We start from the raw sequence: 27,536 nt of genomic DNA, 5'->3' as shown, positions 1-27,536 counted from the left end.
TCAGCACCTGAGCTGTGTTTGCACAGCTGACAGACCTGGAAACTGTCTGAAAGACACAGACTCATGCTTCCAGTGGAGTAGCAACTCACTGGGAGCTCTGCTACAAAGTGGGAGGGGCGTCTTTCTCGTATTTTTCTTCTGTTTGGTTGGTTGGTTGGTTGGTTATTCTTTCTAGGTCTTTTATTTGGGGGAGTGAGTTTGATTTGTTTGTTTGGGGATCTAAGCATTTGAGGTTTCCCAAAGCTTAGGTGGGTGTTTACACCAGTTTTCACCAGGAGAGATGCTTACTGTCCGGTCCAGGTGGCTGGCAGGATGACACAGGGCCCCTACTGACTAACCCATACTGAGCATTTCCTGTGTCCTGATTCTGTGGAGTGCTTTCTCCATGTTGAACCCTCACAAGAGCCAACTGAGGGGAGAAAGTTTTATTATTACCACTTAATAAGTGCAGAAACAGAAACGGTCCTGGCAACATCAGCTGGATGGATAGGTGGAAGGCAGGGATGCTGGTATTCTAGGGGCAGATGAAAGAGGTTGGCCATTGGAGTGGCTAGTAAGTTGATTTTCAGCTGTGTTATGTTCTTCCTAGACATTGCCCTCCCAGATTTTTTCCTCATGTGGGGTTCATGAATCCACAAAGTACCCTTGTTACTTTTCGTTTATTCCTGAAGCCCAATGAGAGGAAATGATGTATGCATTTTGAAGGCCACCTCATAGATATTTGGCCTTGTCTTTTCCTGCAGGAACGTTCATGATCTAGACAAGGTTGACCATGCTCTGTAAGCCTCAGTGTGCGACCTTCTGCTTCCCCATTTACTCCCCTTACTGCTTCTTTCCCTACAGGCTGAAGCTAGATTTGTATAGTGGCATTGGCAGTAATGCTTTTCTAAAACAAGCACAGGAAGTCACTTAATTAGCCTAGGAAGGGAATCGGGGGAAATTTATTCTCTCCAAACAATCTCGGAAAATTGAAGTTTTCCTAGTCCATTAATAGCAGATGCCCTGCCTCACCCACGTGGTTTGTATATTCCCAGCTCATAAGCATGAACACCCCCCACCCCCACCAAGTCCCACAGTTCCTTCTTTCTCTCTTCCTACTTACTTTGTAGACTCAGCTGGATTTTATATAATCTTTGAAATACCACAGTAGTTTCCATGGAGATGGATTATAATGTCACAGAAGTGGATATATATTCTTTGGATATTGAAACACCAGAGAGACATTTTGAAAGTTGTCAGAGAGAGGAAGAGGACCACTTTCAGACTTGTTTACAGAAGGGACGAACATTCTAGAGAACAGGAAAGAAAGCTAAGAAAGGGTATGGGTGGAACAGAGAGAAGGCTATTGAAAGACTATAAAATACAAAGACAAACAAAAAGACTGCAGAGGGAATTTGCAAGGAAATTAGAAGCAGAAGGCAAGGGTCAAATGTATGATTAGAAGCTAGTTATCTTTATAGGCTAGTTCTTAGCAATCCTTTACTAGATGGCCACTCTTTGGCACATGATCAAAACTAGGTAGCTAGATAAGTACATGGATGGATGGGTGGATGGATGGACAGATGGACGAATACATAAATGAATATACAGATGGAGCATCATAACTGTGATTTCTAACCTAACATTTGTCCCCTTTTTTTTTTTTTTAACTTCAAACCAGGACCTTCAGGAAGTCTATGAAACCCTTAAAATTATATGCAGAATATGTAATGTCTGTCTCTGTTCCATTTTATTGTTGTGAAAGAAGTCCAGAATAGCCATCATCAGAAGGCTTATGTCCTACAAAAGGTTCAGAAGCTCTGGTTTAAGCAAGTCCCTGGATTATGTAACTTACTGAGCAAACTTCCTTCACCCTCACATCCGCAGAGAAACAGCACACATCCCCCTCCCGCCCTATCTGTAACGTCATGTCTTCTTGCTCTCTCCCCTTCCTGTTACAGTTCACCCGTCTCAAGAGCCAGGCTGGTTGGAGGGGACTCTGAATGGAAAGACGGGCCTCATTCCCGAGAACTATGTGGAGTTCCTCTAACCGTGGGCCCAGCAGAACTGCTGAGCTTTCCATGGTATCCATGACAACTGCTGAGTCCAGTGTTGCAGGCCATTTTTCTGCTGCCGAGAAGTGCAGGGTGACTGACTCTGCTGCTCCCTGTCAACACCAGTGTTTGTGTGAACTTTGGTGTCATCCATTCCCACGATCATCTCAGCTGACCTGTGGTGTCGTTGCAAGAAACAGAAGTAAATCAGCAGGGGAGGCCATTTGATTTTGAAAACCAAGAGGAAGGCTGGCCCAGCCATCTCTCTCATTCAGCCCCCAAATGGGGAGCACTCCTTTTGTCTCAACAGTCACCCAAATTCCCAGCCTTCTGAAAGTGGAAGATCCTTTAGAGCATGTAGGGCTGGGTTAGGGCTACGAGATCTAGGCTAGGCCATTGCTCTTGTTTACAGCAGACGCTCTCACCCACCTCTCTATCCTCGAGACCCACAGGGCTCCAGCAGCTGGGGCTATTTGTTTGCATGCAGGATGGAGAGGGCTTACAGCACTGTTTACATAAGATCCAATCTCTCACCATCTCTAAACTAGCCTTGGCCCAACATCAGCAGAATTCAGTCCAGTCCTCTCATGCAAGGGAGCACACACACCCCACATTCCCCTCCTCCCATGCTAGGGACTTCTCTGCCACTGAGGGCTGCCATCGCCTCGTAACCATGGCAACCCAATCTACTCTAAACCAAACCAAAAAAATAACACAATCTCTTTGCATCACATATTTTTTTTTTCTTCCCCCTTTTGTGTGGTTTTTTTGAATGATTTTCCAATAACCTGGTGCAAAAGATCAAGAAATGAGCATGGTCTGCTGAAGGCAGACAGAAGGAATAGCAACTGGGAACTGTTTCCTTTCTGATTTATTTTAGCAGCATCAGGATATATTTGGAGTAAACTCTAGTAACCTCTTGAGATTAAATTACATCTAGGCTTAATATTTCTGTTCTTCCATGCAACTGGTGTTTGCTTCCTAGAGGGCAATATGCCGCCTCCCCATGGGTGACACCCTCCCTTTCCTGCCTCAGTCCCTAATGGCCTCCCGTTTACCTGTCCTTGCCCCTGCCCTCGTCTGGCCTCTATCCCGTCACTGACCATCCCTGGCAGTTTTCAGATGCCCTGGTGGTTTACAGGGCTGGTTTCTAGGCTAGCCCTATGGTCTATTGTTTAAAAGGACATATATGTTCACTGCCTCTCAGAAAAAGGGAATTATTTCTCAGGCTTTTGAGGCATGAGACTAATGTCATGAGCCATTGTGATTCAGGAGGACACCAAAAGCTTGAGGCATAGAAAGTGGGCATTTCCTGGTCCCCAAGGGGCTGGATGTTGGGTGGGGAAGTTCGGCCTGGACACTCAGATTCACTTGGCCTCCAAAGGACAGAGTCCCCAGGATCTTCCACACTTGAATATCCTTGCAAGCATGGCTGTGGGCAGACAAACTCTAGACTGACGGACTGTCATGCTCCTGGACCTCTCCGAAGGCAGCCACGTTTCAGAGTGTGCCCTGCTCCTGGAATTCCTTTTTAGGGAAGTTGAAAGAAGAAAAGAAAAACTTGAATTGTGTTGGATTACTGTATCTTTTACATTTTTTTGGAAAAGATAAAACTGTAAATAGAGTGATTTGAAATACTATATGGCAAAGTTTTATATTTGATATTCTTGAAGCTAGTTGCCCCACACATTTTAAGCTTTAATTGCTGAACAAGTGTGTATAATAAGGAAAATTAGTCTTGTCGAAGGGAGTCAAGGTCATCCCTCCCTGGCCTTGAGGAAGGAAAAAGTATTTCTGTACACACTCTGCTGGCTCTTGTCAGTGGACATAACACATCGATGTTATGCCCACCAGTCTTCTTTATCCAGAGGTGGTTTTGAGCATTTCTTGGGCTTTGAGTTTGGCGATGGAAAGAGCATCTTCAGGCAAAGAATCTTGCCAAGAACTCCTGCTCCTACTCAGCTTAGGGGGCCAGGGCTTAGATTGTTTTTTTCATTTTTCTTCTCAGGTGTGTTTCTTGGTACCCCAGGATATCAGGACAGAAGGATATAGGATAATTGCGTACACCTTTTTCTGCACATCTTCTAAGACTTTATGAGTGAAGCCAAGCGAATTTGTAAATGTTGTGTGTGTCCAAGTTCTGAGGAAAACTGGCTTCTTAGGATCTTTTGTTCTCATTATACTGTGGCTTCCCCTTTCCCTGGACATGTTCATGCCCTTCCTGTTCATCTCAGATTTCCTGTAACCCCAAGCAAAGGGAAAAACTCCAAAGAGGATTGGAGAATGTGCGGTTAGAGGTTTGTAACTGGTTTCCAACTTACTGGGAGTTTGCCATCATGACTCAGTTTGTGGGTTCAGGGTAACCCAGCGACCACCCAGGAGCTCCCCCAGCAGCAGTTGGGACACTACGACAGGTCAGGGAGCAAGGAATAAGACTGGGAAAAATCCAGATAGGACTCGGCAAAGCTGTCACTGAAAACCCAAGAAAGAAATTTATGAACAGACTCCTCCTGCTCCCTGTAGACTTGGAATAGCCTAGGGACCTGTTCCAAGGGCCTGAGAAGACAAGCACACTATTCTGCTGTGCTTCCCATAGGAGGAGTGCAATGTGATGCCTTTAACACATTTTATACTGTCACCAGCCCGTGGAACCTTGACTAGGACGAACATGGAGGAAAAAGGTGCAGGCCCTGGCTGGGAGTCCTCACTGGAGCGTATCAGTGGACACTTGGGCCCGGCTTGACCACTTGGAAACATGTCCTTCCCTCCTCAGTTGGCCCTGATTTGAAGCCAGGGGGAAATAGAGCTGCTGCTAATGAGAATTTTTAGGTAGATCCCTTCCCAGCATCCCTGTGGCCATGCTGGACCGGTGGCAGATGGCTGCTCCATCTCTTGGCCCAGCCACGCTTGCCCCTCCCCAGAACTGGAGAAATGCATAAGAAAGGAGCTGACAAATAGGAAGTGTTCTGGAGACTAAAACTAGATTTCCCATCTCCACTGTCTCTGCCTCTCTCCCCACTCTTTCCCCCTGCCCCAACCCTTTATTGGTTCTGCTTGAATGGAGAACTTTAGGACAGATTAGGGGTGTGGACCAGGCATTAGAGTGGAAGATTGTTGATCAAGGTCCCTGAGCTTCCCCAGGGGGCCTAGTTTCTTTTGTAAGGCCCTCTGATCTGCTGGGCTAACAGAGCCTGAGCCTTTTTTGGGTAATAAGATCAGTCTCTCACCCCCTTCAGGTACTCACAGAAGTCTACAGAATGCCATGTCCTAACTAGTTTTAAACCCCTGCCCCCAGGCAAGTAGATTCCTGATTCACTCAAGATTGGTGGTATTCTCTTCTCTTTTCAAAAACAAACTTATAGGGGTAGACCCAGTATAAGCCTCCTTCCTTGGTATCCTTAATTGGAGCCAGTTTTTAGCTTACTGTTTTAGTATTTCAACGGCCAATGTGTTTTCTTGTCAGACCAAATGTCTTATTCAGGCCCATTCAAATTTATCCACTCTTGCTGAGGATTTTGTATTAACAGAGGCAGAGAAAGAGATCAAGACAGTCAAGTTCCTAGTGACAAGGTCTCTCAGGTACTGGTCAGGACCCCATCGTTGTGTGTGCCATATCTGGCTTGAAAGGAAGTCCTTCTATCAACTGCATTTGTGTCTCCTGAAAACAGCAATCCCAGTTTCACCAAAAGTTTAGTCCTGACTCCAGAGACATCCATGATTAAGCGATAGGGAGACAAATAATTGACTGATGATAACTTGACCACCTATTTGTGATTGACTATTGGCACCTTTCATCCACTGGCTTCTCTTTCCAAAAACAAGTCTGGACCACCCATCTTTGTAGACGCAGGACTGCCAGGTACAACAGTGGCCATCATGGCACCTGCAGTTTCCCTAGTATTGAATGTCTGATGAGCCACCGCATCACCCAAGTGGGTCGCCAGCACTGAAGAAACCAAACAGCCTCTTAGCTGCCTGGCTTTCAAAGGAGTGTCCTAGGTGTTCCGTCCCAGGAGTTATCTGTCATCTCTGGCAAACTCGACAGTAACCAATTACCTAGACAACCCTGCCCCACATCTCTTTAAGCTAGCTGGGTGTCCTCTCACACACCCTGTACTGGTGTTTAAAAAATTTATCTCATGCTCAAATGTGTTTGGCAGCCATGCTGATCTGCCAGGCGCAGAACTACTCTGTAATTGTAGTGTCAAAGTGACAACAGCGGCAGCGCAGTGCCCTGTGCACAATTCCACAGCAGAACCCCACAGGTTATCTAACTAAAGAGCTCCCCAAAGCAGAGGGAGAGACCTTAGAGAGTGCAGACTTCATTCAGAGCCAGTCTTTGCTGAATTGTGGTCTTCTAGTGGAAGCACACGGATTCTTGGGAAAGTATTGGGTGTAAAGCAACAATAGGAGCAGAGAGAAAGAAAAAGGCGAACCAGACTGAAGAACTTCGAATTTTTTTTAAGAGGTATAAATATAGTTCTTAATACAGGAAGGAAAAAAAATCTATCACAAAAGAAGTTCACCACTGATATCTTTTACAAAAGTTGTACAGGACCCGACGAGATAGAAACATCTTTGAAGGTGGAATGGTTTAGAGAGCAAAGGCTTGGCATTGCCCTAAACCCCATATAAGGGTAGCAGTTACTATCAGGTCAAAATTCTCTTGAGTGTAGTAAGAACCAGAGTACTGGTCATCAAGATGTCTGAATAACCTGGAGAGATCAAGACTTCCTACGCCATTCTGCATGGACCATCCCTACAAAGTTGTTCAGACACCTATGAGCGCCTCCTTGGAGATCCAGATGCCAGAGTCAACCTTGTACCTGTGAAAGTAGTTCATCTGATGATTCTAAAGTATACATGTATCAGTATGTGTCTGTGGATGTATGTATGGTGCACATTTGCACATGTAAAGATACTCATAGAAACTCACATAAACTGGCAGTCACTGAGCCTTTGCAGCCTTTAAGAGTTAAAGGCTGAGAATTCAAGAAACAAGAGAAGCTGTTGACTATCAAAATGACCAGACATGTAAATGAAGTGCCATTTTAAAACTTTGTCCATATTAAATGATTACTATCTACAGCTATATTCCATATTAAATTATTAAAAGTCATCTTGAAAAAAAGATCAAATGCATACGTGTTTAGTAGTTAATGCTAGACTAGTGTTCCGAAGCACTCTAAAAGACATCTGGACCATATTTCAGAGAAGAAAATATCTGCATGTTTAATTCATAATTTAGGCTACCTTTGAGTATGTTATAAAAGTGCAGTGTGGTATAATATCAATAAAGTACTCAAAAAATGGCACTTTAATGTTTTTATAAATCATAAATAATGCACTGTTTTAAACTTCAGTTCAGTATTGAATATTGACTGGTGTATAGAATCCAATTCAGTAATTACAAAGTAATTTGTGACTAGAATAGAACTTTTCTCCTGTTATTAATGAAACAGTTTTGCCATGTTCAAGCTTTAAAATAATGTGCTTTTGCATCACAAAGCATATCTATAAAGAAGTACAATTTCTGTTGAGTGGCCTTGAAACTTGGCCTTCTTACAATTGTTTGGTTTATGTGACAATCCCAATAAAACAAATGGAAGTATGATTTTTGAATTAAATGACTTTTCCATTTGATGGTCTGTTTTTTTCTTATGCTTCTGATAACATTTTGACATGTATATTATAATATATCTTCAAATCAGTAAGGACCATGATCAAAAGTCACCCACCTGGCTCTAGGCGGGTTAGCTCAGTGGATAGCGTGTCGGCCGGTGGACCAAAGGGTCCTGGGTTCAATTCTGTTTAAGGACACGCACAGAAGTAGTTGCAGGCTCCTCCTGCCCAGGCCCTGGTTGGGGCTCATGCAGGAGACAACCAATCGATGTGTTTCTCTCACATCGACGTTTCTGTCTTTCCCTCTCTTGCACTGTTCCTGAAAATCATTAGAAAAGTATCCTTGGCCGAAGCCGGTTTGGCTCAGTGGATAGAGCGTTGGCCTGTGGACCGAAAGGTCCTGGGTTCGATTCCGGTCAAGGGCATGTACCTTGGTTGCGGGCACATCCCCAGGAGGGGGTGTGCAAGAGGCAGCTGATCAATGATTCTCTCTCATTGATGTTTCTAACTCTCTATCCCTCTCTCTTCCTCTCTGTAAAAAATCAATAAAATATATTTTTAAAAAACGAAAAGAAAAAAAAAGAAAAGTATTCTTGGATGAGGATTAACAACAACAAAAGTCACCCATCTGGGCTCTTGTGGGTCTGGTAACAACTTGTTCTGATGTCTGGCACGCTCTGAGCTTCAATTTCCTTTAGGAAGAAGTCAAATGCCGGTGCCCTTGAGGAAGAGCAATCAGGCATGTTAAACAGTTCAGCCCCAAAGAATCATATTGCAATAAACATTTCTGACTTTCTCTCCTTGAGCACATATTGGGGCTTTTCTTCCTAAATTTGATTTTCTAATCAACCATTTTCTGGAACTTCAGAAAAGTTCCAGAAAACTGGAAAAAACTGGTGTGGAAAAATCAAAGAGCCAGAACTCAGGTAGTCCCACCAATAGCGGCCCACAGGTTTGCAACTCAGTTACTTGCAACATGAATCCCAGGTCACTCGTATTATTCAGGCTTTTTATTCATCATATGCCTTCCAGGCACATACTGAGTGGGAGCCTGGAGGCCGGGTTTACAGGGTGCACCTGGCTTCTGCAGGGGGAGCCTGGGCTGGAGGACCAGGGGTGAAGTTTCTGGTTCCAGAAGCTTGCCCTGGGGAAACAGAAGCTCTAGGCTCCCCTGGTGCCTGGTTCTGAGGGGTGGCCATTTGAATGTGCAGTGATGCATGAATTTATACGGTTCTCATTTGTCACTTAACAAGGCACTGGCTTACCCCTCTGAACAGCCCAGACTCGGTACCTGCTGCCTTCACTGAGCTTGCCCCTAGCCTGGAAAATTCCCCCAGCATCTGAAGCCGCATACATATGTGAGGTCACCAGGTACCTCTACAAGGCCCATGTATCTGATGCCCACCACTCAGGGAACAAAGAATACGGTATGTATTTGTGTCTTTTTTTAATGCTTTGATCTTTCCAACAGATTTTCCAATCACTTCAACGTTCATGTCTTTTTAACAGAAAAGGGTTTGTTTGTTTGTTTGTTTGTTTTTCTTATGCTTTTTTCGCTTTGCTTTTAGCAGCCACTGAAGACCAGAGCTCAACTTGTGTCACGTCTCATGGCTTGTTTGGTGTTTTTCACCTGTTTGTTCTGGTTTATGGTTTGTCATAAGAGCACCTTGGTTAGAAATGGATTTGACTGACACTTGAAAGGAGGTAAATAAAAGATATTCTTAGACCCCAAACATGTTTGCTCTCTTGAGAATTAAGTCAGGGATTTAATTCTGTCTTTTCTCAGTTCTTTTTCAAACTCCACTCAAATGCACATCTCTCCTACCCAATGTGTCACTGTCATTGGTTTGCCCTGCTTTTAGTAGCACTCAGCTAAGCTGCAGCTAATTAACTCTGCTGAGTGAGTCAGGATGGGCTGAGTTCAGGCTACACATCAACCAAGGGAGCCTCTAACCGAGGCAGTTAACTGCTCAGGGTGCATGAGGCTCCTTGCATAGGAGAGGGAGGAGCATGCCTCAATGGGGCTCCATCCTCCAGAATGCCACCCTGCACTACCCAGAGCAAAGCAGGAAGGTTTTAGGTTGAAATGATCAAAACCTTGACCACTGTATCTCTCAGCACTTAGCCACTCCTCTCACATCTGTACCTGTGTTTGTGTCATTAACCCCAGGAGGCCAGTCCCAGACTTGATTTGCTAAAACCCAGGTAGCTCATAGGCTTTCCCAAGGCCAACTAGTGAATTAGGACTTGAATTCACGGGACCTTTCTCAGGTAACAAATCACATTTTAACCTCCAGGCTTTGTGCCCACACTACTAGGATGGGAAGGCTTGTTTCACCTGTGTTAAATGAGGCGAAGGAATGGCAGTAAAGAATAGCAGTCTCTCTTTTCCCACCTTTTCTCCTAATCACATCATTTTGCCCCTTTGTAGTACTTTCTACCTATAATTTATTATTTGTCATAAAATGTTTGGGGCCTGTTTTTTTCTCCTAATAAACAGCTCAGCTAGGACAGAGACCAGGCCTTAATGACCCATTGCTGCCCAGCACCCAGCTCAGGCCTGGCACACAGCAGGTGCCCAATAGCAAGTGAAAGAACTCAGGTAAAGCGCTACTGTCAGCTCTCATCCCTCCTTCCTGCTTTACTAGAAAGTTCTGGGGGCAAGAAAGAAATTGGGTGTCATTAGACTTGGGTGCTTGAATGCAAGGTGACTTCATTACCCTTGGCAGGCTACTCCACTGGCTCTCGTCCTGGGATTTGAGTGGTGGGCAGAGACTTCCCACCCTCCATTCAGGCACACACAGCCACATTCTTTCCCAGCTTCCTCACTAGCGCTTGGGGCAGGGAATCATCTGGAGAACTAATTGACCAAAAGCCAAAGACCCTTTGCTGTCACCTGAATTACATATGGTTTATTTTACCAACTTCATACCAGGCTGGGGAACCTGCCTTCAAGCAAACCCACATCAGAATTACTCCCCCCCAAAAAAATAAAAAGTATTCATTTTTTTAAGAACCCTTAAAGAAAATTCCATACTGTCCCATGGGAATTTGGTCTGGGATCTAACATTCTCATGAAGGGAATTCTTTGAGTCTAACTGAAGTTCCCAGGGTGCAGCTTGAGTACATTTACTTTCTGTTTTTCCTTAGAGTGGAGAACACCTGGCCATCACCTTTTTAGAGCCATCACCCACCATTTTCATGTTTCCATTCAGCCAACACTTCTTGACCATCTCTTGTGCCAGGAGCTGCTGAAACCAGGAGGCATAGATACCATCTCTGCCTCAGGGAACTCACCGTTGGCCTCGGTGATAGGCAAGTCTGCACGAGACTGCATTAGCCATGTGCTGGCAGGTAGTCTTGGGCTCCGAGGAAGAGTGATCCTTTCTTTCTATTTGGGAGGTAGATACCAGAGGAAGTGTCACTGAAGAAGTGACATTGGAGGTGGTTCTGGAAAGAATGAGATGTGTTTGCAAATGGACGAGTGTCCCATGCACAAGGATCAAGATATGCAGGAGAGAAGGGGAGAGGTGAGTTCCCTATGAGCAGAGCATGAGGGTTTCTGGGGAACAGTCAACTATTCACCCTCTCCCACCCTCCACCCTAGCCTTTTCTCTCAATGGCCAACAATACCAGCCAACATGTTTTACTGTTTTACTAGGTACCAGACACTACGTGCGTTAACTCATTCTTGAAAACACGAATGAAGTCCTGAAATTACCCTCATTTTATAGATGAGGAAATGGAAGATCAGGGAGGTCACACAAGCTAGAAAGTGGTGGAACTACAATTCCAACATAGGTCTGCTTGTATAGCCTCCACGCTCTTAACATCTTTAAAATTTATGTATAGTTATATGCATGATTTTACATCAATGCATAAACACTTTTTAATCGGATGGAAGTTTTTCCTTCCGTTTTTGACTTGGTTCCTCCATCCTCCACGCCAGCCTCCTTCTTTTCATAACCAATGTCAAGAAACCCATGATCCCATTCAGCCGCGAGCCCTCCAGAAAGCATAGTCTCTGGCAAGCACTCAGCTTTGGCTGTGCAGTGGCTGGAATAAGAGCAGAGCGCATTTTGATTGAAATCTTTCCTTCTAAGAGCCCTGTGCTCTCTCATCTTGGGTGAATAGCTCCCCATTTATGGAGCTCCATGCAGACACTCCTGGTTTTCTGGGCAGTGCCAGGGACCACAGCTGCAGTCTTTGGCCAGTCCCACTGCTCCTGAGGACCCAGCCAGGAGGCAGCTCCTACAGCCCATCTTTGCTCGCTGGAAATGTGTAATGTGCAAAAGTGGGGTTTTTTTTGTTTTTGTTTTTTTAATGTAACAACTTAAAGACAGCCTGCCTCCTCACATTGATCAGTTGCCAGTGGCAAACCTTTAGGGGATTGCCAGGGAAATCCCATGAGGCTGTGTCTCCCTCTGAGACAGGACCTGTTTCCAGCCTAACCTGCCAAGGATTTTAACCCCCTCTTGATTTGAAAAAAGAGCCAGAGGAGAGAGCATGAGAAATCAAAGCAAGCGACGGGCAAGTAATTTCAGGGCAACAGAGAGCATCTGCCTTCTACTCGGGACTCTTCCAAAGTGAGACTCTCCCCAGTGTCCCACAGCGATGGCCTGCCCTGTGGCTGGTGACAGTGGTGAGTAAGCCTCTTTTATGAAGCACTTGCATTGTCCTAAATGCTTTACATGCATCATCTCATTTAATTTCCAAATCAACCCTATGGGTAGATACTGTTGTTACCTTTCTACAGATGAGGAAGCCAAGTATTAGATTGAGTAATTTGTGCAAAGTCACTGGGCTAATAAGTAACAGAACAGAGATTCAACCCCAGCAGGCTGACACCAGAGCTTACATTCTTAACTCCCATACTCCCCTGCTCTGGGGAAGGTCTCAGATGCTCCAACCCTCAAATACTTTTCCCTTCCCTCACCCAAAGGAATACTTGTTGTCTTTGCCTGTTTGCGATCCAGTATCCCTTTTTCTGGAAACAACATCTCAGTTTTTCTTTGGGGAGCCCCCTTCCTACTCTCAGGTTCTCAGGTTCCATGAGTTGGGGGTTGGGGGCGGGGGAGGGGGAAAGACTGATATAAACCCCTGATCCAGTGATGATGAGCCTGTGGCCCTTCTCTGCCCTGTGAGATCAAGTCTCCCGGCTCAAAGGGATTGGTTGGCTCAGGAATGGGCATAGGACCTCATTAGGTCCACAGTGCAGGGCCTCGTCCCAGAGCAGCTATGCAGGACACAGCAGGGAAGTCAAGCTCTCACCCTTAAAGGACTTCCTAGCAAGAGCTCTGTCTGCCACTTGTCTTCGTTCAAGGGCCCTCATACCTTATGCTGAGCATTTCTGTGTTGAGATTGTAATAGTTTACCTCTTGGAAAAGTTGCTTCAGAGAGCAAACAGAGATATTAATTACAACATCAAATGGACAAACACAGCGTGGTCAATCCTGGAATGAATTCACCCAAAGAGAAGCTTGATGCCTGAACTCAGCATACACAGCTTGTTTCTAAAACTCTGGCGTTAGTTCTCCAGTTTGGACCAGAAGGAGCCATGGCAGGATCTCATAAGACTGTGCCGTTCAGGGACCACTGTGCATGCCTTCCAACCCCAGGTGACTATGTTGTCCCTCTGTGAGGCAGCCCATCCCAGGGCTGCATTCGTGCTGAGACACTCCATCCTGGAATCCTCACGAAGGACCCCCCCCCCTCCCCCAATCCGATGTCACAAAGAAAGGCAATAAATCATGCTTAATCAAGATGTGCGACTGGGTGGCAGAAAGCACTCCTCAGTAAAGAAAGGTGTTTACACACCTGGGGGGGCCGCACCCAGACCTGTTCAACCATCCCCACAAGTGTGAGCTGAGAAACTCATGTCACCAAGTTCATCTTCACCTTCCTTTGGGTGGGGCCGCATAGCTGGAGGCCAGGAGGGGGTGGGTGTATCGAGTCAGAGTATCACACTTCCCTGGGGACCTGTGCACAGTTTTCTTGTCTCAAGGACTTCCTCAGAAAGGGATTCCAACTCTCACAGGAAACCCTGCAGAGGCGGGCAGCCCTCGGGGTAAATTTCTCAGCATAAGTATGTCACTTTAAAATTCTCAAGTTTTTTTCTCTTCCATAATTTTGACCATGGAAGGACCCTGATCCAAAAGCTTTCAGGAGCTCCCGTGGCCTGCAGAGCACCACGCCAGTGTGGCCCGTCTTTCCTCCTTTATGCATGCTAAGCCCCAGAGGCACCAACTCTTCTTCTGTCCACAGCAACCAGAAGGAACATGCATTCATTCAGTCATTTGTCAATATTTATTGCGCACCTACTACCAGTATGTCCACGCCCAAGTGCTAGGTGCTGTCTCTTACTTGGGCCCCTGAGTTTAACTCAGGCTCAAATGCCCTTCATTTTCCCCACCCCATGGGGAATAGCTGTTGTTTTTGCCTGTTTAGCCACCATTACCCCTTCTTCTGATAACAGCAGCTCAGGTTTTTTGGGGGGACCTCCTCGCAGATCTCGTGAGTCTGGGTGGACTGCCATCAGCCCTGGATGCAAGGGTGAGCCTGTGACCCAGCCAAGCCTATGAGAGCTTCGGGTCTCCCAGCTGTGATTGGTTTATTCAGGAGTGGGCCGAGGACTAATTAAGTCTCAGGAGAACTAATTTCTGGATTTCCAGGAGTGCTTGCTGAGAGACTTTCTGGATTTGAAGCCACAAGTACTGGTGGTCATCTCTCCCAGCACGGGAAGCTGCCTACAAACCAGGAATCCTTAACATGGTGCCAAGAGAGACAAGGAATGGTGGGTGTCCTTGGCCGGTCTCCCGAGCTTCTCCGTTGCATACACCAATAAATTCTCATTTTGCTCAGAACAGTGTGAGTTGGATTCTTTCATTTACTGCTGAAGTCCTGAGCTCCAGATGCAGCCCCCCTACCTTGGATCCTTTGCCAGGAGGAAAGAATAAACACTGGACTTGGAGTCAGAAGACCTAGCATGAGGTCTGGTCCTGCCCTTTCCCAACTGTGGGACCTGGAGGTATCACGCATCTTCTCAGAGTCTCGGTTTCCTCATCTTGCAAATGGACCAAAGGATGCTGACCTTCTAGGTTGTTTCGATTAAATGAAATAACAGTGCACGTTATAAAATTTGCTGTCCTCAAAAATCAATGATATAGTGAGACCATATGGATTTCTTGAATACCTTGCAGAGCTGGACACCTCTAGATGTTTGTTACCTGGGATTCGTAGCCATTAGTGTGGCCAACCTACCAGTCCTGGAGGGACTCTGACCATCCCCCCACATGCCCTGTACTTCCCTCCACAGGCTTCCCCAGTCATGACCAAGAGGACTGCGCATGGGCAGACTTCTAAAGCCAAAGGTTATCAGAATGCAGCGTCCTGAGACTTGGGTGTCTGGGCTTAGCACATGCCATAGGCCAATCAGATTCCATGCCAGTCAGTTTGACCCCCCAGGAAAGTTGCCCTTGGAGATGCGTGCATGAGAGAGAGCTCCTGATGCCAGCCTGTGACTGGTGGCCTTACTGTGCTTGGGCACAAGTTTAAAGACACAAGGAGCCCGTCTTCAGGGGAAGGATATTGGGACAGAAAGAAAGAAGGGCTGTCTCCACTTGAACAGCGTTGTATTTTCCTGGCACACCTGGGGGTACTGCATGCCCTCTTCTGGAATCCCACGTGATTCCTGCGTTCTTTCAGTCGGTGCCTGGCTGTGTTGGGGCCTTTGGAACAGCTTTCCGCTCCCTGCAACAGCAGGGCGCTCCTTAGGACCCAGGGAGTCCCAACTGCAATGGGGAGCCAGGGGCTCCAGCCGCTAAGTGAGTGGCCCTCATCACCTAGTGATCTGAGCTGTGGCCAGCCGCTGGGCTCTCACTGGCTTGCAGCTGTTGGACTAGGGGACCCTCTGAGGTTTCTCTACACCAGGAGTGAGGGCAGTGTGTGCCACCTCCTTTCCAGCCCGTTAGGAAGGATGGCCTTAGAAACTGGCGTGCGTTGGGCTGACCACTAATTTCACAGCCTTACTTAACCTCTTTGTATTGTTAACATTATCCATTGCCCTTGAAACGCATGCACCACAGAGGTGCAGGGAGAGCCAAGAGGAAGTGACTGCTTTCTACTTCCTCTGCCTACTTGACCCGCGACCTGCTTCCCATTGGTGTGACATGGGTGGTTCTCCCTAAAGGCAAACCGGAGCACCCCGAGGCCTGAGAAACCTCCCGCCCTCCTCCATGTCCCTGTGCTCAGACACAGGGGAGAAAGGTGGGAATCTGAGGCAGGACAGGGATCTCCTCTTCTGGGCTGTTGATTCACAATGCAGAGCACTGCCCGGTGCATCCTCTGTGCTGCAGAGTGAGTAACCCCTCCTCCCCACCCTGCACAGGCCGGATCCCTCTTATTCTTACTACCGTGCAAGTTCACAGAGCTAATTGCTAAATATGCAGCAATAGCCAAAACCGGTTTGGCTCAATGGATAGAGCGTCAACCTACGGAGTGAAAGGTCCCGGGTTCGATTCCTGTGAAGGGCATGTACCTACTGGGGATGTGCAAGAGGTAGCTGATCAATGATTCTCTCTCATTGATGTTTCTAACTTTCTATCCCTCTCTCTTCCTCTCTGTAAAAAATCAATAAAAATATATTTAAATATGCAGCAATATTGATCAGTTGTTAAGCTGCCGGGAGCTTAAAACTGGCCACGGGGGGAGTATTGACAGCAAGGAAATAAACAAGTGCTACCAAATCCACCCTCCCCCAAAGGGCTGGTGGTGGGATCTCACCAGCACACACTGCCTAATCTCCTTTGGAACCGACGTGCTAAGTGACCAATGCACTTGGTTTGGTTCACAGCCTCGACTGTTTCTCGCTGGTGCAGGTTGGGGGCACAGAGCTGGCGGGAGGCTGCAGACACCCCACCTGGAGTTACGCGGGTCCCTGCACAGTGATCTCGGTCAGGGGATAAAGGCGGCGTTCCTAAGCACAGGCAGCGCTCTGCTTTGTGGATCGACAGCTGGTTTTTGTTATTTGCACTGGTTTTAACCAGAGCCCAGAGAGAGGTTTGGCTCACCACTCCCACCCCTTCAAAGCAGCTTCTCAGAACTGCTCAGGACTTCCAAGAACTATATACAGATTCTGTGCATTGAATACTTGGGAGATGATGAATTCCCTCTGCTGCTCATTCCCGGGGGAGGGAGGAGAGGGGAGATCGCCCAGGTTCGTTCCCCAAGGGCAGTGGAACAGGCACATTCCACATCTCCCTCCCTGCCCCCCGCCCCATGGCCCCGTGGTGATCGCTGTGGGAGGCAAGGCAAAGGTCAAGTGGGCTAAAGGCTGACGTGGCTGGCACGGGACCAGCATTGTTGTGAGCCCAGAGGCTCCGAGCTTGGTCCCAGGCCCAGCCCGGCCATTTCCATGTTAGTGAGCATCAGGAGCCTCTGGGAAGTAGGGTAAAACTGAAGGATTCAGGTTTGGTCAGTTTGGGACAAGGCCCCAGACTCTATGCTTATAATGGGCACCTGCGTGATTGTAAGGCCCTGCTCAAAGCTAGACATGATGGATGCTTTCATACACACATTTCCTTTTCAATGGAATGCCAAAATATTCTGGGTTCTCCATGTAGTTACTAGAGGCCCAGTGCACAAAATTCATGCAAGGGGCTCGGCCCTCACAGCCCCTGCTTCATCCGGAAGGTCGTCTGGAAGGACATCCAGAGGTCGTTTGGCTGTCTGGTCTCAATAGCATATTATGCTTTTATTAATATAGATTGGCCACTTTCCTGGGCTCACAAATTCATGAATAATTTCCTCACTGTTCCATGATTAACATGAGCATAGTAATAGCAACATCCTTATTTCCATAAACCAATTAGAGATGACCCTATTATAATAAAAGACCTCACCAAAGTTTGCCTTTAAATACTAGAATGAACGCATTCACTTTAGGAGATTAAATCCTCATTGACTCTTTTGCCATAAACTCTTTCTTTTTTTTTCTTTTTTTTAAAATATATTTTATTGACTTTTCACAGAGAGGAAGGGAGAGGAATAGAGAGCTAGAGACATTGATGAGAGAGATACATCAATCAGCTGCCTCCTGCACACCCCCTACCGGGGATATGCCCGCAACCAATGTACATGCCCTTGACCCGAATGGAACCTGGGACCTAGCAGTCCACAGACCGACGCTCTATCCACTGAACCAAACCGGTTTTGGCGCCATAAACTCTTTCAAGAACACCAAGGATTTTGGCAAGATCTGGTTTGCCACCACTTCCTAGCTTGAGTGCGGATTAGAATCAGGATAGCTCTCAGCCAAAGCAGAAACTGCTACAAATACAGGCTATCCAGAAAAGAAAAGAAAAGAAAAAAAGAAGAAAAGAAAAAAAAAAAAGCCAGTTTCTCCTTTTATCTCCTTTGTCCTAAATAGAATTGAATGAATGGCGAAAAGACAGGTGCTTAAGTATGCCATCTATAAAAGGAAAGTCATCTTAAAGGGGCCTTGCAATCTGATGAGAACAACATGGCATTTCCAATAAGTCTCTGGATTCCCAGCACAGCCTTTGCAAATGGTTACTTCCTTCACCTCTCTGAGCCCATTTTCTCGTCTTAAAATAGGAGGGGTGGGGAAGATTACACCTCTATGGCAGAGGCATCGGGAGGTTGGGGGTGGAATATATATACATTGTATGTACATAGATATCAAACATTCAGCACAAGAAGTTTGGATATTCCACCAGTGAAATATAAAGGTTAATCTCTGAGCTGCAGCTTTCTCTGCAGAACAATAACGCCCATCATAGGGAGTTGTTTTGATATTTAAATGAAATAATTTGCATAGAGTACCTGGCACTATCTGGGACAATTTGATTATCAAAATAAATATGAGCCCTAGCCGGTTAGAGCGGTTAGAGCGTCGGCTGGCAGACTGAAGGCTCCGGGTTCAATTTCAGTGGAGGGCAACACTCCAGTCTTATTTTTTGATATGCATCTGTCCAGCTTTCCCATCATAACTTGTTGAAGAGGCTATTGTTTCTCCATTGTCTATTCTTGCTGCCTTTGTCTTAGATTCATTGATTATGTAAGTGAGGGCTTATTTCTGGGCTCTTTATTCTGCTCCATTGATCTATGTGTCTGTTTTGGGGCCAGTACCATACTGTTTGGATGTCATAGCTTAGATAGTAGGATATGAAGGCAGAGAACATGACTCAGCCAAGTTTGTTCTTCCTTCCTGAGACTATTTGTAGTCTTTTGAGGGGCTGGGTGTGTAGGCAGGCTTTTTGGAAATATCTAACAAGTTTGGTCATTTCAACAATATTGATCCTTCCCAGCATGTACCTTCTATGAGGCAAAGGGAGGAACTCTTCATGCCCTCTGTGGCACCCCTAAAAAGTGCATAACTTAAATCGCTTCATGAGAAGGACAAACCAAGCTCAGGGTGTGCTATAAAATCAACCGGGCTGTTAGTTTAAAGTCAGTGCCATCAAACAGCAAGAGTTCCGGAACCGCCCCAGATGTGCAGAGACACAACCCGTGAATGCAGTGCATAGCCATGGGTTTCCTTTGGCTAGAAAAGACTTTATAGGACAGCTGGAAAAATCAGAGTGAGGTTTATAGGTGTATCCATGTCACATCCATGTTAATATCATGATTTAGATTGTCGCCTTGTGGTTTTTGAGAGACGAGATTTTTAGGCAGGCTTTCAGGAATTCTTTAAGGATAAAGGGCGTTAGATCTACAGCATCTTAAATGGTTAAAGAAAAATAGGATGGATAGATAGAGCAAACATAGTAAATGCTACCATTTGAGATATGAGGTAAAGACTGTCGAGGAATTTTTACTTGTTTAGCAACTTTTCTGTAAGTCTAAGACTTCAGAAAAGTATGACACACATACTAAGTAACTGAGAGCTATCATGTCAATTAACCCAATAATAGGTCCCTGAGTGTGTCCCAAAGAGTTTAGGAGCCAAAAAGAAAGGGAGTGCAAAAGCAGCACAGGGGTTCACATGCTGTAGTTTTGCAGCAGGAAATGTAGCTCTCGCCTGCCTTCTGTGAGTCACTTCACTTCAGCTCCTCTCAGCCGCCATGGCCGGGGTTGGGGGCACGCATGGCCTTACAGGAAGGTTGGCTTTAGGCAGTGCGTCCTGCATAGGTGGGGCTGTTGGGTCCACTGGACACCATTGCTTAGGCCGGTGTGGAAGGGACTGCAGTGCACCAGCTCCTGGCTCTACCTTCGAGCCCCAGAGACTGTGGGGAAAGTTATGTCAGTGAAAGGTTCGGTCTTGGCCCCACCACTGCCAATTTGCAGGACATTAACTGTAAGAGAGTGCTTTCAGCAGAGCAGCGGGCCAGGAAGCACATCCATTACCCACGTGTGCTGGGGAGCCTGTGGCTTTGTGGTGCGGAGGCAGACAGCCTGCTGCTGTGTCCCAGATACACTGCTGCCCAGACGGGCGGTCGTGCAGCTTCTCTGCCTCCACTTTCCTCATCCATCGAATGGGGAAAACCAAACTCACAGGGATGGTGTTTAGTCAAGGACGTCGTGCAAACAACAGAGGCTATGTGCCCAAAGCCTCTCACAATACTGTTAGGCGTAAAATAATATCATCGTGTTACCCTGCAATTATCTAGATCCAGATGATTCTATTCAGACCTGCTGGGAATGTTTCTCCTTCTCCTCTCCCTGTGCTGGCCGGCCTGCATCCTGTAACAGCAACCACCCATTGCTTGTAGTGCTCATTTCCTCCTGAGGCCCTTCCCACGGGGTTCCTGGGAGGGTGCTTTCCTCCTCTGCCCTCCTCTCCCACCTTGAGGTTCAGTTTGCTAGCCTGGCCCCTGGGCCCCTGAGCCTCTTGTGGTTCTGCAGAGGTCTGTCCTTCTGGCAATAAGAAGCTCGCTGGAAAATGTGGCTGAAGATGGGACTTCAATGCTAGGCTTTGAGCTGTGAAATACATTCTCACTTTCCCTTCTGCCAGGCACACGAGCCAGCGCACAGGCTGGTCCCTAAGCAGAGGAAGGGAGGAAGGCTGCCTGGCAGTTAGGACTGTGAGACTCCACCCAGGACCTCAGAACAGCACTTCCCCCATCAATCTGTCCACAGTGGCCTTTGCCAAACCTACGGAATGGAAGCTTAACAGGAATGTGTCATCAGAAAGATATTCCATTGGCGTCCTTTCTCCCAAGCTCCACACCCACATTTTCGCTTGCCTGTTGGACATCTCCAGCTAGACACACCAGGCTTAGCATGACCAAAAACACCTCACAACCCTCCCATGTGCCCTGCTTTGGGTGATGCCACCAAACAGGTCAGAAACCTCAAAACCATCCTTCCCCACACCCTCTTTTTAAGATGTTCCTGTCCATTCCAAATCTCAAGCCGCTCAGATCCCATTCTTCACTTTCACGGCCTCACATGCGCACATGTGATCTCTCCCGTGGGCTGTGTCAGCAGCCTCCCAGCAGGCCTCCCTCCCTCCGCCTCCCTCCACTCTGGTTCAAGCTTTACAGCTCCACACCGGGAAGTGTGAGTGCTCCCCCCAACTCGAAGACGTGTGTGGGCTCCCCAGTGACTCAGGATGGAGTGCCAAGCACAGCCCAGCCCATCTCTCCAGCATCATCTGGCCGTGAACACCCCGCCCTCCCACACACCATACTGCTCCCTGCTTCCCGGCCTGCCTGCCTTCCCGGGGGGCCTTGGAACAAGGTCTTCTCTCTGTCTGGATTCTCCTTTCTCCTTTTCAGCCTGGAAGATTCCTCATCACCCTTCAGGCTCAGCACAAAAGTCACCTTCTCTGGGAGGAAGTCTTCCTGTCTTCTTCTTCCACGTTCCCAGGGCATGTTTTCCGCACCTTTGCGATTATAACATAGGAGTCTGTATGTCTTTCAAGGTCAAGGGTACTATTCTGCTGGCCTCTGGACTCCCAGCAATAGAGGTGGATAAGCATCCTCACCACAGAGCGCCCTGCACACGGATGCATTGCTCTTTACTGGCGTTTATCATCTGGCCTCTTATGAGCAAGTGGAGTCTACGACAGGTGGAGTTCAAGGCTCCAAAGTCACCTTTGTCTCAAGCGTCCTTCAGTTGAACTTGCATTCTTTCTTTTCCTGTCTTTCTCATCCCCTGACTTCTCAAAAGATCTCTGAGGGGATGTTTCTCTGCCATAAAATAACTGCATTCTGGATTGGCTGGCTGGGAAATTGACCTCCATATGAGATCAGAGAAAGAGTGGGTCTTGTTAAAGGGCTTTGGCTCTGATCCCTCAGAGAGAGGATCCACCACGTAGAAATCTGCTGTCAACAGCTTCCAGTGCTGACACCTGACATGCTGGTTTCCACACGTGGCCGTGTTCTCCTGAGAGATTCGGAAACAGGGTTAAACTGACCCTGGCACACACTGAATAGCCTTCATTCTACTTTCTCCCACGTTGGGGTTTGTTCCAGGCGTCTGATCATTCCCGTGTTGGAGGCCGGCCAACATCTTGGCAACAGCCATGATCACACCACCACGTCTCTACACCACCCTCCGCTGTGGGGGCTCAGCCCGCCTCTTGGAGCACACGCACCCCAGCAGGTGTGGGCCAGGCAGGGGTCAGACCCCACCGTTTAGGCGATGGGAGCCGCCTGCACAGGATCTCATTCGTCTCCATCTGCACAGCCATGTGGGGCCTCCGGCTTCGTGACTCACATAGTGACTATCCATCTGCTCGTTTACTCCAGAAAGGAAAAAGGATTTCTTCACACACAGTTGGCCCAGATTCAGGCATGAGCTGAGTCATCAGATCACATGTTTCGTAGCCACCTGCCTGACACACAGACTATATAACCAGATCTTCAGAAGAGTGGGCTCCCTGTTGCAGGAAGATGAATATTCTTTGTGTTCTACCCTCTGCACTCCTAAAGTAACCCCGAAAGGCCCACCCTGTGCCGATCGTGGGGGAGGGCAGCATTGCAGAGGCTGGCAGCTCCTGTCCGGATCCCCAGTGCACCTTGTAGACATTCTAATGGATTGATGGATGCTCCTGGAGCCCAGTGGAAGCCTCAGTATCAGTGTCAGCGCAGCCCTCCCAGCAACAGCCCCTCACAGGACTTGGCACTAGAGGTGAAAGCGTCCTGACCCCCTAGGGTAGAGGAGGAAGGGTGGCTGTGCTCTGGGGGAGGAGTGTACTCTCCAGAAGGCTACCTTTATTTGTTTGTACATGTAATTATTTATTTGGGAGGAGTAGGGGAAGGCAATACCCAAACCTCAGTATATAGCTCAAAAGGTATGAAAGAAAAGTGAAGCCCTAACTGGTTTGGTTCGGTGGCTGGAGCTTCAGCCTGCGGACTGACGGGTCCAGGGTTCCATTCTGATCAAGGGCATGCACCTTGGTTGCAAGCACATTCCCAGTAGGGGGTATGCAGGAGGCAGCTGATATTTCTCTCTCATCAATGTTTCTAACTCTCTATCCCTTTGTAAAAATCCAATAAAATATATTTTTTTAAAATTAAAAAAAGTGAAAATTATTTCCCACCTCATTCTCCAGTCGCCTTCCCTGGATGCAGCTCATACATTAGGCTTTCGGCTGTGTGTGTGTGTGTGTGTGTGTGTGTGTGTGTGTGTGTGTGACGCACACACTGCATTTGTTTACTATGGCTGCTGAGAGCTACATGTCTGAGATCAAGATCTCCTCTGAAGGCTGTGAGCGGGAATCTACTCCACGCCCGCTCCCAGATTTGGGCAGTTGACTGGCCATGCTTGGCATTGCTTGGCTTCTAGAATCTTCACTGCAACATCTGCCTTTGTGTTCACGTGGTGTTCTCCTGTGTGCATGCTCATCTAAACTTTCCCTTTCTTTTCGCATGCTTTCTATCGGACTCCAACGTGTGAGTTATGGGAGCACACAGAGCAACCCATGTCACAGAGACCTTGGAGGAGGTGCTAATGGTTAAGCAAATGGCAGCACACTAAACACTCTTCTGCATCTTGCTTTGTAAATGGACTATCCCTGGGGTCTTTTCTTTATCAGTTCCTGCCTGAGACAGTCTTTAATGGCTACATGGAACTGCGTCATTTGGGACTACGGGCATTCATAGAATCTGTCTCCCAAGGGTGGAAATTTAAGCTCCTTTCGGTTGTTCATTACTACAAGTTTTCACGGATTGTCGTCATCACTTACACTTTAAAAGCAAGTGTAGCTGTAATAGTGATTCTTGAACACGGAACTGCTAGTCCATAGGTAAGTGCATTTTGATGTCAATGTTTATGGAAGCTGCTCTTAATTGCTGGGGGAGAGAGCAGAGGAGGTGGCTCATCAGATTAGCTCATTATCATCAGCCATCCCTTCAGGTTTAAAATGAGGACTCCACAGAGCCCACAGGAGGAGGAGGAGGACATTTCTAGAGTTGGCACTTGTGAAATCCCATTTTGAAACGATGCCACTGCAAGGCACTTGCCGGGTCTGCTGTAAGACTACCTCCTTACTCCGAGCCAGACTGGGGCTGGGCCAGGGACTCCTGACCTGTCCGAACCTCTAGCCCAGGATCAGAGCAGCACTGCTGGGGGAGGAGGGACAGGAGTGGGGAGGAAGGGTGGAGGGCATAGCCCCCAAAACAAAAGAAGTTTTGACCAAGGCCAGGCCTCCTGTGGACAGCTTCCCAGGGGCATCTGTTCGACTGCCGTGGATGCCACACCTCCAGCTGGGTTTTGACCAGGAACCCCATTCAGGGGGGTAGGGCTCTGACCATGCCGAGGATGTGAGAGCAGCTGACTCATTCACTCAGACAGCGGCCTGGCACAGCTCTGAACCTGGCTTCCCGCCAGAGACCTGGAGCATGAGGGAGCCTGACTTGCTGGTGAACTTGCTCCGGCCCTCTCCAGCCCTCTCCTCTTGGAATCGGGGTGTAGCATTGTTCAGGGATCTAGAAGCAAGTCCTTTGTCACTGGAGAGGCAAAACCCACAGAAATGAAGGACCGACCCCCGTTCTTATAACCAGGAGCAGCAGAGGCTGGGGTGTGCGTGCATCCATCCACGTGTGCACGCACACAACTCACTCAGCACACACCTGCAGGCACCAGGCGTTATGCTGAATCCTGGGGTCCAAGGTGTGATTGAGACGGACCTTCTCCCGCTCTCTGAAACCTCACAGTCCTGCAGAGAAGAAAGCCATGAAACGGATTGTTTGCATTAGTGAAGTGTGCACAAATGAAATTTTAAAAAAATGCAAGCTGTGAGAGTTCTGAGGGGGGCATTGGGATGCTGGGAGGGAGTGGTCAGCAAGGCTCCAAGGAAGAGCTAACACATCAGCCGTGAGCCCCAGAAGGCTCCCCCTGTGAAGGACAGAGCTGCTGAGGAGGCCTTGTCCCTTGGTCATCCTGTCAGGACCAGCACAGTGGGACAGAAACCGTCCCCTCATCGGCCACTCCCACTGAACCCGGAGGGTCGGCTGCAGAAGCCTCAGTGCAGGGCACTGGCTGGGCCAGGGCCAGTTTGGCAGCTCATCCAAGAGGAAGACTGTGTACTGCAAGGTCTAGCTCACCAACCTCTTTTATCCTTAAAACAAGAAAGCAGCCAGTTTTTTTGTTTGTTTGTTTGTTTGTTTTGGGGGGGTGGTAACAGATAGGGGGGACAATAGCCCAGCAAAACAACTGCTAACTCTTCAAGTTCATGTCCCACCTGGGGAGGAGAGGCTGTGGGCCTCAGCCCAGGCAGGGCCCCTCAGCTGTGTGCTCTGCAGCCTGCCCTTTCCCGGCCCTGGCTTGTGCCACCATAATTACTTAATTTATGTATTTCTGGTACATCTGAGTGCAGCTCAGAGCCATTAACGACTGAAGTCCAGATCGGGGATCCAGGGTGTCTGGAGTTGAGCCTGTGATCCGCGAGGCTCAGACCTCTGTTGCCAGAGCGTGTGCCGTGTGGAACCACCGGTCAGAAAGGAGCTTAGAAAAGAATCATCTGGGTTTTGGATGACTGTGGCCCACAAGCACTAACGAGAGAAGCTGTTTTCATGCCACATTAGCACCATGTGAGGTTGATGTGATGATCCCCCTTTCACAGATGAGAAAACTAAGGCCCAGTGAGATCCTTTGCCCAGGCTCACAAAGCATATCACTGATGGAGCTGGGATTGGAACCCAGACCTTTCAGACACTGGACCCTGCTTATCAACACTCGTCCAGGACCACAACAGATAACTAAATCTAGTACTTTCTCCCCTCCCCACCCTTTCCTTCTCCTTCAAGGTAACTTGTTTCAGCAGTTCATTTTTCAGCCAGACAAAATGAAGGGCGTGAGCAGAAACGGAGGGAGAAGCCTTGCTGTTTGTTTTACAACTAGCCAGGGGTAAGAGTGACTAAGGGGAAAAACATCTTCGGGGATGGGAAATGGGGATTTTACTGTTTCCAAAACACTCATCTAACTGTGATGGGAGGGGCTGGTCTAGAGTCTAAATTAGGGGTGTCGAACTCAATCAGAGAAGGGGCCAAAATCTAAAATCCAGCCTAAATCGCGGGCCGAATGGTTTACTGAACAGTCATAAACTGACAATGTCATAAACTGACAGCAGAGTGCAGTGATGACAGCGCGGTGCGGGCCACATTGCAAGGCCTGGCGGGCTGGATTTGGCCCGCGGGCCTTGTGTTTGACACATGTGGTCTAAATCTTATCCCTCATCAGCATATGGGAACCTGTAACTGCCGCTGGCCCCTGACCCAGAGATGTCTGTAAACTGTTTTAGGAGCAGTCCCTGTCTCTTTGCAACCCCAAGAGCCCGTCCCGGAGCTTCATCTTAAGATGGTATGCACCAGTGTTGGTGAGCTTTTTACTCTCTACTCAGCTGTTCAGTCTCGTCTGAGTCAAGGACCCAGTCTAAGTGCCAGTGTGTCTGTCTGGATAAAAATAGATGAGTCTTTGAGGCTGACTAATGAGGCCTAACCCCTGAGCACGGAAGCTGTGGACTGAAGAGCATTCCCCGCCCTGCCCACACCCAGTGACGGCAGAGGCCGTGGGACAGGAGCATCCAGGCCCACAGAGGGTTTTATTTTGTGAGCTTCTGCTACTAGGCCCTCCGTGCCCCTTTCTTATTGCCCCTCTGGACCAGTGCAAGGCAGACCTTGGCCTAATTTATTCTCTTCTTTTCGATAAGAAACTTCTCAGTTTCGTATTGATAAATGGGGTGACTGAAGTAGTAGTTCAACATCTGTGGCTCCTCTTCACCGGTGTGTGTCAGAGCAAGGCAGAGGGGACAGTGGGAGCTGAGTGCCATGGGGCCAGCAGTAAGGACTTGCCTTGACTATAGAGAATCCTATCTAATAAAAGAGTAATATGCAAATTGGCTGTCACTCCAACACACAAGATGGCCAATCCCATGTGGACACAAGATGGCCACCACAAGATGGCCAGCAGGGGAGGGCAATGTGGAGGGACCAGGCCTGCAGGGGAGGGCAGTTGGGGGCAACCAGGCCTGCAGGGGAGGGCAGTTGAGGGTGACCAAGCCTGCAAGGATGACCAGGTTTGCAGAGGAGGGCAGTTGGGGGCAACCAGGCTGGCAAGTTAGGGGGTGATCAGGTTGGCAGGCAGAAGCTGTTAGGGGCAATCAGGCAGGCAGGCATACAAGCAGTTGGGAGGTAGCAGTCCTGGATTGTGAGAGGATGTCTGACTGCAGTCGGACATCTCTTGAAGGGTCCCAGATTGGAGAGCATGCAGGCTGGTCTGAGGGACAACTCCACCCCCACCCCCATGCATGAACTTCATGCATCAGGCCTCTAGTGTAAATAATAAAACTGATGAAAATCTGCTGTGCTTTTTATTATGAGCTAGTAGTTACAAAAAAGTTCATAATAAAATACTCCTCAGGAAGCAGTGTTCTGTCCATACCACTTAGCTCTTGGTTGCTAGCGATAGAAACCC

At 47.8% G+C, this 27,536-nt stretch overlaps 1 protein-coding gene across 4 annotated transcripts in view; it reads left to right on the top strand.

Annotated features, from left to right (window-relative positions):
- Window positions 1–7,676, top strand: part of ARHGAP26 (Rho GTPase activating protein 26) — a 407,506-nt gene extending 399,830 nt beyond the window's left edge. For all 4 annotated transcript variants that reach the window (XM_084884972.1, XM_084884975.1, XM_084884973.1 and 1 more), the window contains one exon: window positions 1,941–7,676. In XM_084884972.1, coding sequence (XP_084741098.1) covers window positions 1,941–2,029 — 89 coding nt within the window. In that variant the 3' untranslated portion in view covers window positions 2,030–7,676. The remainder of the gene's footprint in view (window positions 1–1,940) is intronic.
- The last annotated feature ends 19,860 nt before the right edge of the window (window positions 7,677–27,536 follow it).

This window comes from Pipistrellus hanaki (assembly GCF_964339955.1).
Source record: "Pipistrellus hanaki genome assembly, chromosome: 5".
Lineage (NCBI taxonomy): Eukaryota > Metazoa > Chordata > Mammalia > Chiroptera > Vespertilionidae > Pipistrellus > Pipistrellus hanaki.
This window is presented reverse-complemented; position numbering and strand designations above follow the sequence as displayed.